Consider the following 12,408-nt stretch of genomic DNA (forward strand, 5'->3'; position numbering starts at 1 on the left):
GTGTGTGTGTGTGTGTCCGCGATGCACGGCCAAAGTTCTCGGTGGATCTTTTTCAAATTTGGAGGCCGTATTCAGCTACACCCCGGACACAACCTCATCGATGAGATATTTCAACACGTGCTCTCAGCGCGCAGCGCTGAACCGATTTTGGTTTTTCTCTGGATCCATTCCCAGTAACTCTTCCTTATCTTCTCCAGTGTTTTCAGCGTTTATCTCCCTTCCTTCGTGTGGCGTCAATCCATATTCCCGTTACTACGTTACTATTTTTAGAATGTCACGATTGCACCAGTAAGTTGTCCTTACTGTAAAAGTGAAAAGGTGGAATCAATTTATAGCCAGGCGAAAAATACACTGTCATCTATCTTTATATATTTATAGATAGAGATATACATATATATATATATATATATACGGCTTCTCTGTGTGTGTGTGTTTGTGTGTGTGTGTGGGCAACACCTGTGGATTGTAGAGTTTTGTTTGTGATGTGGTCTGGCGGCTTTGGTGTGTCTGTATGTTCAGGCCTTCCTTCGAGAAGCCATAACAGTTATTCTCAATCCCGTTTGAGTGGACTTCGCCTTCAAAGGTGATTGTGGTGTTTTGGCACTCGGTTACATTTGGCGTCGTCGACAGCGATGGGACTCGACATGAAATGTTCAGGCCACTGAATCATTTTCGTGCTCTTCCCATTCCACCTGGGAGGGACCTAAGTTCATTCAAAGGGGGTCGAGTGTGACAGGGAGACTACCGTCGCCCTTCACAGCAGACTCTGCAGAGTTGTTCGCCTTAGAAGTTGTGGGCTTTCCTTGCATGTACCCGTAAGTTGTCCTCATTGTAAAAGTGCAAAGGTCGAATCTATTTATCGAAAAATCCACTGTCATCTATCTCTATATATTTATATAATTATATAGATAGTTATATACGGCTTCTGTGTGTGTGTATGTGTGTGTGTGTGTGTGTGTGTGTGTGTGTGTGGAGGCAACACCTGTGGATTGTAGAGTTCTGTTTGTGATGGGGTCTGGCGGCTTTTGTCTGTCTGTATGTTCTGGCATTTGACAAGCCATAACAGATAATATAGGGCTAAGAAATAAGCTCTAAAATTCTCAATCCCGTTTGACAGGACTTCGCCTTCAAAGGTGATTGTGGTGAACCGCCACGCTGTCTGTCTCTGTCTCGCGATTCACCCCGGCGAAGCCGGGTATTCCTCTAGTATATATATATATATGTCTTGTATACTTGCCATTTACATATTTATTACAAATGTTGATGGATACAGAATACAGAAAACAGTATTTATTGAGCCAAGTGACATTAAAAAACATTTAAAGCACAAGGAATTTCGCGTAGTGTTGGTAAAATCACGCACACACACACACCCACACACACACTGACACACACACACACGCCCACACATACACTGACATACACACCAACACACACACGCCCACACTACAGCAGTCACGATCACACCATCACACGCAGGGCAGACATGAGGTAAAACAAATGACAATCATCTGTTAAAAGAAAATGTACAAAGAGTGGTCTAAGATGCTGGTGGAAGGGTCTACACAGAATACAATTTTATAATCTAATGCATAGTTAGAACTAGCCCATCCCCTCCACCCACCCACTCATGAATAACTAAAATAATGCAGCTAAAGAAAATGTTGAACATTTGGAAATCAGGAATCACACATCAAAGTCCCACTCAACCCCCCCCCCCCTCCCCACCACCTCCACCACCACCACTACCTAACACTGAGTCACAGGATGTGGTGAGCTCACCGCCAGCAGGATCACCGACTGCGAAGCTGCCCAACTGAGGGATGGGATGCGTTAAGGGAGGAAACAGCTTGGGGGAAGAAAGAGGTCTGGAGACGTCGAGTGCGTGCCCCCAGGGATCGGAATCGACGACCTGAGGGCAGGCGCTCGAAGAGGGGATGGCCAGGGTGGGACTCGTCAGCCACAATTTTCTGGGCTCTGGACAGCATGCGCTTGGCATAGAGGGATGCTAGGGAGGGCAGCTCACAGCCGACGATCCTGCTAGCAGTGCGCACCACACGCTCCAGCTTGTTCTTGAGCAGCTGGGAGGTGTTGCCGTACCACACTGTGATGGAGAATGTCAAGATGCTCTCCACCACGGCCCTGTAGAACTGGACCAGGATGACCTGGCTGAGGCGGAACTTCTTGAGTGATGATACATTGTAGACGGATGCATGTTATTGATTAAAAGCCCCACAATGATCTACATTTTGTGTTTTTGTATTGTCATAAAAGACTAGCTCAAAGAAACTACAGTGTATCCATGGAGCCACGAGTGGATCCTCCTATTGTCGATGATCCACTTGTGATAGACCTTATCATTCTTCCACTCCTTGAAGTTCGAGTTCTGTCGTTTTATGTACATACATATCTCTTCTAAAGAGAGCCTACACGAGGGCATCAGGTGCATACACATTTTTTATTTAATGTTTCAGCATAAACGGACAATGTCGTCCAAAAATAGAGTCGCTTTAGTTCAAGGTTAATAAGTGAACCCGACAAACATATCAAAGGGAGAGCTTAACGTATAGCTTATCATATCAGCGCTGCTAGTGGGTTAGCCAATTCATTCTTGGCATTTATATCAGGATTTCTGAAACGACTGTGAAAGTACCGAAGACCCTTCTTAGGAAGAACTTGTCCTTTTGTACTGTAGAAAGCTAGTCTTTTGGGTGTACCTAATGCCCTTTAGTATAAGAGATTAGTATGTAAATAAGAGACAGAGCCCTTCAGTTGTAGAGACCGTGACCATTCCGCACCTGACCTGACACCTGGCTGTTCATCTTTTCGCTCCGATGATTTTGTAAAGCCCGGTTTATATATAGAATCTTGATAATCTTTGTGAGAATCGCTCTGACTTTGAAAGAATACCCGCTGGGATAAAATAAGATCAAATAATCTGCGTATAATGATGGAGCTTTTATAGATTAACTGCCGTCAAAGGCTGGGAATTATTATTTGCCTTTAAAAGGTCACGGTTATTATGTAGAAGAAAACAACCCATACAGACACACGCAGAGAGGGGAGAAAGAGAGGAGAAAGATAGGAGAGAGAGAGAGAGAGAGAGAGAGAGAGAGAGAGAGAGAGAGAGACAAAGACAGACAGACAGATGGACATAGATGTAGACAGAAACAGAGACAGACAGACGGAAATAGACATACAGTCAGACAGTGAAACAGAGGAAACATAGACTGACACAGACAGACAGAGACAGACAGGCGGACAGACAGAGACAAAAGACAGAAACAGAGACATAGCATTTTAAACAGATCAAATGAATCCTCTTTTTAGCAACCTTATTGCTCATTACTATCTTTAAAACTCTCATCATGCAGAATTAGCATCAATTCTCGCAACCAGAAAGAGAGGGTTAAAAAAAAGGCAACTCACTCACTAGAACCTCTGTCCTCGGGACTTAATTCGATCCTCCTTCTGTCAAAATCTTCCTCCCGCAAGACTGTTGTTAGCGTTATTAGAAGGCAGGCAATTTGACGCAATTATTCTTGTACGTGAAATACCGAAGGCCAATATAATGTACCAGAAAACTTGAACAAATGGCAGAAGGCCATATCCATTGAAGAGTGATAAAAATTGTGCTGAACATTGAGTATCCATTAGCAGGCCAAATGTGGGTTGTTTTCTTTAACTTTTTTAATCACGCTCAGTAAACTAGCACACATTTGTGGAATTCGGCTGCTTTCCTTCCTTGAAGCTTTTTCATGATACAGTGGCACCTGTGGAACGGGCCAGTATATATAAGATCATTACCAGTATTATACAGGTAACGCTAACGGTATGAGATTTACCGGCCTGCTCATTATGGGATCGCATACAGGTAGCTCTCTCAGGTTTTTTTTCGTAATACATGTATCTGTATCACGGATAAGTTTGAACTTACTCCCAGTAAATATTCGTAGTGCTGCCCTCGCACATTGGTAGCACTCGCAGTTTATTCCGATACAAGTTCCCATGTCATGGATCTGTATGAACAAAGTACCAGTTTAAAATGACTGTGCTACCAGTTTGAGATATGTCGCATGGGGCTGCCCAATACAAGATCCCAAAACTGATGGTACCCCAGCAAACAATTTGTAGCAATACGAATACTGGTAACCGGTCATTCACTTACAGTGGCAAGTACACACAGAATATCTATATACTAGTTCAGTTACATCTGCAGGAAAATAATAGCGTTGACGGCATTAAGAACCATGAGCTCCAAACGGTAAACCATTCCGGGACGTTCCTCCGGACAAGATTTTTTAACTTTTTGAATGAGATCACCATTTTTAAACAGATTTAAAGTACTGACTGTACAAGAATCTGATTTTGAAGGAACGTTCTAATTCTACATGTTACCGTGATACGCTTTCAATGTGAACAGTTTTTTTTAAAGATTAGACCGAATAAAAACAGACTACAAGATCAATTCTAAACGGATCGGTCTTGCAGGACCCACTGGCTTCTCGAGACACAATTACAAACATAGCAATAAAGAAAACAGACAAGCGGTTAACATTTTCAATTTTAGCATTTGTAGTATTTGATACAAACCGCTAATACACCGGAAGTGTTCGGCTAGAACCCTCCCCGAGTGCCCCTGTATTGAAAGGACACCTGCAGCGTAAGGACACTTGTGGGTACCACCAATACTGTCCTCTCTTCAGAGGTACCACTGTCCTGGAACCGAACCGCAGTCCAGTTTTAATTAGACCACCTTTCCTCCCCCCCCCCCCCCCCCCCCCCCCCCCTTGCCGACAGCTAAACTCGCTCACGAATCAAATTTATTTCGCGCAGACTAGCTCTTCTTCCGTTCAAGTCCCGAATCAGCAAGATGTGCTTCTATTTGCAGCAAGAGATTGATTGCCTATTACTGCATTTAGACACATTTTCTCGCCGCTTGTGATTTTCCTCGCTGGCTTAGACAGCTATAAAACTTATATTGGTTGCAAGGTTATTCCAAATTGGGCAGCATATAAGCTTATAATAAGGCCTGAAGGGAAACACTTGTGCATGCGTTTATAACAATGCACTTTTCGCACCACAAATTTCCTGAAGAATTGCGTTTTCTGCTCACCATTTTGCTAAGTAAAGGAAATTAATTGGGTTGATAAAAGCAGGAAACAACAAGTCGCGTAAGGCGAATGTGCATGCCCTCAGGATCGGAAGTGTGTGATGAGTGAAGCAACATGAGACGTCATCCATACTCGAAGTCCCACAACAGATTCTTGGTAGAATATTATTCTTTCGTTAGTTCCAAGTACAAATAAGGAGAGAACGGGGACAAATAGGAAGGGACATTGGGTGGGTACATGGCAAGGCAGTTTGGGGTTGTGGGTGTTCATCGGTGATAACTGCAATAAACAAACAATACCTTATAATACATGCATTGTAAACATCAAATACTATACCAAGTCATTCAATAAAGATAAAGAAGAAATAAATGGACGAGAAAAAAGGGGGGGAAGACGAGTGAGAACGAACAAGTAAACACAACAAAGGGGGGAGGGGACGGGTGAGAACGAACATGAACTTTCAGTAAAAATAGTAATAAACATTATCGTTGAGGAAAGGGAGACAATCTGCACTAATGTGCACATTTAAAGAAAAAGCATAATTGTATGCATGTAGGGACCGTTTGGGGATGGGAGAGACCGTGCTAAAGTGTGCCTTTAAAAGGTCAAGATATACATGCGTTCAAATCAATTCCGTTCCGTTCCCATGACATAATTTTCACAGGTGGCCGAGGCCAGCGTTTCAAAACACCACTCTGTAAATAGAGTCCCGTGCTTCACGTTATTACGTTGCAAAACTGTCTAGTGACAATACCGTTCGTTTGCAGATCAAGCCGACTGCATAAAGAAAAAACTCACTTAGTCGTTTGCCCTTTAGTCCTTTACACATCCGTTTAAATTTAATAACAGAGCCATTTGTGGCAAAGTTATATCCACGCCACAAAAACTTGCGTGTAAGTCATTTAATCCCTAACATCGCGTTAATTTCGTTTTAATTAACATTACATAACAAAATAACATTTGCACACAAGGCGGGGAAGGAAGACTGACAGGTGAATACCTCACACTCACAATATATATAATTTACACCACCGACTGGCGTGAGAACAACTTGAAAGGAAGTAACCATTAACAGGTGGGGGGGGGGGGGGATAATCGACCCAATCAATTTAGCATTAACTAAGCAAACTTAAACACGCAGTCACGTTAACATTACAAAAATCGATTGCCTACAAAAATCACAACAACAACTATTTAATCGCGTTTGACACAGATTTCGCAGCCATAATCTAATGGCCTTACCAATGAAACATTACAATTCAAAAACGATCACTAAGAAAAGGGAAATCACGAAGCCAAACGAATTAGTATCCAAGTGCAACGATTTTGACTCAATAATTATCAAAAAGCAAAGTTTCCGCCCTTTAGATGAAAACGAAATCAAGGAAAATGATAATTGGGGGGGGGGGAGAAAGGGGGGGGGGGGCAGCTAGCAAGTAATCGTCAACAGTCCTTCCCCTTTACAATCACACAAAAACCATGTAAAATACTAACCATTTGGGCTCATTTCTTCACGACACTTCTCATAAAGGCACGCAAGTCATGAATGCACAAAACTTCACATCTGGTGTACTTCTCTCCTAAACTATTTTGAACACAAAACCATGGTCGGTTTACTATTAATCTAAGTTTCTATTTTCTGACACAATCTGTAGAGAGATGTGCTCGGTTTCACAGACAGGAAGCAACTGATGGTATTTGCGCGAAGAATAGCCCGCGTGAACCCTTTTTGAGACTGTATCACAAAACTGACTGTGCAAATTCGTTCTCGTGCGTGTTTCACGCCCGATCAACAATCGTGACACAAATTCAACTCACTGCGTGCGTCCCGTTCAAACGGAGCTGAGGGGCAGTTTTCCAACAAAAATCAACTGCTATCCGCGTTACAAAAACATTCACACATTCATCCAACGAGTACGTGGAACTAAAGCGTCAATCACAATACATAGTAGAAAAAGTGAGTCAAGAGTCAATGAATGATAGTCGGTCCAGTAAGAGTCTCAAACCAAGGAAAATAACATCTTTCTCACACGCATAACAACCAATGAACAAAACACCCTTACACAGGTACAAAAAACCAATACCAATTAATATCGTCATAATTTGAGAACGCACACACGGCAACAACAATTCTGTCTTGTTTCGTCAACACACAAAAATTGGCAATAATAGCCCAACCATAGGCGCATGACATGAAGTAGCATGCCTTGATCAGGGGCATGCACACTCCCACATCAAATCACGACTGTGATTTCAAAAATCAAAACAAAAGGTCCACAGTAAATTACAGCAAAGTGTCCCATCAATACCGTCCTAGCTCTCACACACATATTGCCAGATAGCCTCATTCTCACTTGCATACATACGTTCCCGTTGGAGCTGTTTGTTTCTGTTAGTGCCGTTCGTTTTCTTTCAAATTGTTCGTTCGGCAAGAGCTGTCTGTTCATTTCCTCAAATCATCTGCTTATTGTCCACACAAAATAAAATCCATATAGCAGACCCTGATATAATAAGGAACACAGACGTAACATTGGGTTCAGGACATAACTGCTTGCGATGGCTGCCAGCTGAAGTTATCATGTAAGAAGGTGGGGTGACGTTTCTTGCAGGTGGCACACGTACCTCTGTCTTTGCACTCCCTTGACCGGTGGTCAGTAGAGATGGCACATGCAAAACAGAGTTTATTCTTCATAACGAACTCCCTAGAGTCCCTTCTTTCTTGAAGTGGTTTTGCTGCTAGCTTCCTACATTCTGGGAGTTGGTGCCCTTGAGCTTCGCAGTACAGACATGATTGATAGGGAGTAGTTTCCGTCCTCATCGCGTTTCTCTGCATGCCGGTAGAGGAGCTAGTGCCTGATGAGTGAGCGGAAGAAGCTGGCTTGGCAAGGTTGCCGAAGACTGGGTCGCTCGCCACGTCGGCTTCCTTGGCGATGAAGTCCGCTAACTCAGCGAAGGTAGGATATCGTCCCTTGGTGTCTTTCACTTCGTTAACCTTTCTTAACCACCTATTTGCCATCCAATCTGGCAGCTTTTCTATCAGACGCTTCTGATACTGGGAGTCATCCAAGATCCCCATCCCTCCAACGACTTGAGCCGCGATGACGCATTGCCTCAGGAAATCTGCCAAAGATCGAAGTCCGGTACAGTCTTTATTTTTAACAACTCCCCATGAGTCCAATTTGTCTCGGAATGCTTGCGCCACTATAAATGGATTGCCAAACCGCTGCTCCAACACTTCTAGGGCTCCGTGGTAGGCAGCCTCGTTTCTCAGCAAAAAGAAACCCTTGACGGATTCCCTGGCCAACCCTCCGACGTACTTTTGAAGGTAAAGCAGTTTCTCCGTTGCTGGGATAGGCTGTCTACCTATCAGCAGAGAGAAGGCTGACTTCCATATCGGGTAGGCCAGTGAGTCACCCAAAAATACCGCTGGTTCTTGAACCGGCAGCCTATTGAGTGAGATGGCTTCGGCCATGGTTTGGGTCAGCGAACGTTGGAGCTGTTCTGATGCTGAGTGGGTAGCAGAATCGTTCTCCCGTTGACTAGGGTGCTCTAGCGATGTATTCGTCGTGGGCAGCTGATTGAGATGGGCCACATGGGGGACGAAAGGGTATGCCTCGGGTCTCAAAAGGCCTGGAGGAGGGGGTAGAGTCCTTTTGGGATAGGAAGGTGACTGAGGAAGGGCCGCATCTTGGTGATGATCACACTGTGTCTCACTGTTCATAGGTTGCGCGGAAACGACCGCCTGTGACGTGGTGGCGGCAGCAGCTGCGGCCTCGTTACCACCGCAGGCTTCTGAGTTTGAAGGTTGAAAAAGGTGAGACGGTCTTGAGGGAGTGGAGGCTGATGAGAGGGGGCCCCCAAACCCAGTGACATCCGTCTGACCGCCTCCGCCTGTCGCGAGTGACGTAGCGGTGGTCGCCAAAGGGACCCCTGTCTCAGTATGGCTGAAGGCCACGGTCGTAGGCAGTGCATCGGTGGTAGTCCCCGCTTGTTGTAGCCGTGGTGCTCCTGAACGTGGGCGATGACCCAGGAGGAGTGCCGTCTGGTCCACGGTGATGGCAGAGAGGTCGCCCGTCATATCAGCCTGGAATTGCCCCTGGGAAAGGTCCACCGGCGCTGCGTCCGCCGTCGCTCCCGGACCTGCCATTGCCATGAGAGGGATGGGACCACTACCTATCAGGGAGGGGAAGTTTGGGGGAGCGTTGGAAATAAAACGCTCGGTCAGGGAGGGGTAAAGAGTGTTCGTTTGGCTATCTCGACTTTCCTGTTCAAATTCTTCAATCGTGCTGATAACGGCATCATTTTCTCTGATCTTGAACTGAAGTCTCATCCTTTCCATCTTTGCTCGCTGTTCCGATTCCTCCCTTTCAATAGCGGCTTCTTCCTTGAGTCTTCTTTCTTCTTCTCTCAATCTTCTTTCGTCTTGTTCACGTTTCTCCTTCAGTCGTTTTTCATCTCGTTCACGTTCCTCCTTCAGTCTTCTTTCTTCTTCTCTATATCTTCTTTCGTCTTGTTCACGTTCCTCCTTCAGTCTTCTTTCCTCTCGTTCACGTTCCTCCTTCAGTCTTCTTTCTTCTTCTCTATATTTTCTTTCGTCTTGTTCACGTTCCTCCTTCAGTCTTCTTTCCTCTCGTTCACGTTCCTCCTTCAGTCTTCTTTCCTCTGCTTCTTTCTTGATGATGGATTTCTTCAGTTCTATATCCTTTACTACTCTTTCCTCTTCTTCGAGGGCTACCGTACTTTGCAGTTGGACATGCAGCTGCATTCTCTCTATCTTTCTGGCTAACTTAGCTGCAGCGGAAGATGCCTGTGAACTACGCGTTGAGCCTTTACTAGCACTGGTACTAACACTAGATGCCGAGCTGGCAATGGAATCGGGTCCCCTTGGAAAGATGAGGTCAACTTGCGCAACGATTGTCTGCAACTGCGCTTGTCTGCTCTTTTCATCTTCATTTTCCTTCGGACTTGGTTCCACTGCTTGTAGTTTATCATTCAGGGCATGGAGCTCCCTGTACGTTGTCTGTAGTACCTTCTTCTTTTGTCTCAATTTGTGCTTGTCAGGGTATTGTTCTTGGAGGTAGTCGTCTGCTTGACTGATAGCTAACTGAAATATCTGACTCTCCTTCCAGTACTCGTCCCTCAGCTTCTGTGCCTTAACTTCCTGGTTAGATTTCGCCATGGCCCTGGTTGTAACTCCCAGGCGCTCTTCTGGTGAAGGAGTTGGCGCTAAGGCATCGATGACCTCTTGGTGGTCAACTGCCGTGCCAGTAGCTTCTTCTTGAACTGGATCGCTCATCTTTAGTACGACCTTGGGGGGATCTTCACAGTAGAATCTGCAGAGCACAGCGAATAACTGGGCTATGCTATCATAAAGTCTTTAAGATGACAGTCACCCTAAAACTGTTGACTAACGGTGAAGGGCGTTGAGATGAGTTGCTTCCTGTCTGGATTTCTGGTTGAAGGAGGAAATAATTTGGCTTACTAGAACAGACGTCGATGGCTGTTGATTCATTCTGTGTAGAGTATGATGCTATTCCACACGAGTCAAATGTTATCACTGTGCATGCCCTCAGGATTGGAAGTGTGTGATGAGTGAAGCAACATGAGACGTCATCCATACTCGAAGTCCCACAACAGTTTCTTGGTTGAATATTATTCTTTCGTTAGTTCCAAGTACAAATAAGAGAGAACGGGGACAAATAGGAAGGGACATTGGGTGGGTACATGGCAAGGCAGTTTGGGGTTGTGGGTGTTCATCGGTGATAACTGCAATAAACAAATAATACCTTATAATACATGCATTGTAAACATCAAATACTATACCAAGTCATTCAATAAAGATAAAGAAGAAATAAATGGACGAGAAAAAAGGGGGGGAAGACGAGTGAGAACGAACAAGTAAACACAACAAAGGGGGGAGGGGACGGGTGAGAACGAACATGAACTTTCAGTAAAAATAGTAATAAACATTATCGTTGAGGAAAGGGAGACAATCTGCACTAATGTGCACATTTAAAGAAAAAGCATAATTGTATGCATATGGGGACCGTTTGGGGATGGGAGAGACCGTGCTAAAGTGTGCCTTTAAAAGGTCAAGATATACATGCGTTCAAATCAATTCCGTTCCGTTCCCATGACATAATTTTCACAGGTGGCCGAGGCCAGCGTTTCAAAACACCACTCTGTAAATCGAGTCCCGTGCTTCACGTTATTACGTTGCAAAACTGTCTAGTGACAATACCGTTCGTTTGCAAATCAAGCCGACTGCATAAAGAAAAAACTCACTTAGTCGTTTGCCCTTTAGTCCTTTACACATCCGTTTAAATTTAATAACAGAGCCATTGTGGCAAAGTTATATCCACGCCACAAAAACTTGCGTGTAAGTCATTTAATCCCTAACATCGCGTTAATTTCGTTTTAATTAACATTACATAACAAAATAACATTTGCACACAAGGCGGGGAAGGAAGACTGACAAGTGAATGCCTCACACTGACAATATAAACGATTTACACCATCGACTGGCGTGAGAACAACTTGAAAGGGAGTAACCATTAACAGGTGGGGGGGGGGATAATCGACCCAATCAAAGCAAACTTAAACACGCAGTCACGATAACATTACAAAAATCGATTGCCTACAAAAATCACAACAACAACTATTTAATCGCGTTTGACACAGATTTCGCAGCCATAATCTAATGGCCTTACCAATGAAACATTACAATTCAAAAACGATCACTAAGAAAAGGCAAATCACGAAGCCAAACGAATTAGTATCCAAGTGCAACGATTTTGACTCAATAATTATCAAAAAGCAAAGTTTCCGCCTTTTAGATGAAAACAAAATCAAGGAAAATGATAATTGGGGGGGGGGAAAGGGGGGGGGGGCAGCTAGCAAGTAATCGTCAACAGTCCTTCCCCTTTACAATCACACAAAAACCATGTAAAATACTAACCATTTGGGCTCATTTCTTCACGACACTTCTCATAAAGGCACGCAAGTCATGAATGCACAAAACTTCACATCTGGTGTACTTCTCTCCTAAACTATTTTGAACACAAAACCATGGTCGGTTTACTATTAATCTAAGTTTCTATTTTCTGACACAATCTGTAGAGAGATGTGCTCGGTTTCACAGACAGGAAGCAACTGATGGTATTTGCGCGAAGAATAGCCCGCGTGAACCCTTTTTGAGACTGTATCACAAAACTGACTGTGCAAATTCGTTCTCGTGCGTGTTTCACGCCCGATCAACAATCGTGACATAAATTCAACTCACTGCGTGCGTCCC

The 12,408-nt window shown here is 44.2% G+C and overlaps 1 protein-coding gene across 1 annotated transcript; it reads right to left on the bottom strand.

Moving 5' to 3' along the window:
• Positions 1-7,650: 7,650 nt before the first annotated feature.
• Positions 7,651-11,334, bottom strand: LOC138953306 (uncharacterized). The gene has a single exon (XM_070325106.1). It carries the CDS (start codon positions 10,408-10,410, stop codon positions 7,651-7,653), a length of 2,760 nt encoding a protein of 919 aa, XP_070181207.1. The 5' UTR covers positions 10,411-11,334.
• Between the last annotated feature and the right edge of the window lie 1,074 nt (positions 11,335-12,408).

Source organism: Littorina saxatilis, linkage group LG17 (genome assembly GCF_037325665.1).
Source record: "Littorina saxatilis isolate snail1 linkage group LG17, US_GU_Lsax_2.0, whole genome shotgun sequence".
In the NCBI taxonomy this organism is placed as follows: Eukaryota; Metazoa; Mollusca; class Gastropoda; order Littorinimorpha; family Littorinidae; genus Littorina; species Littorina saxatilis.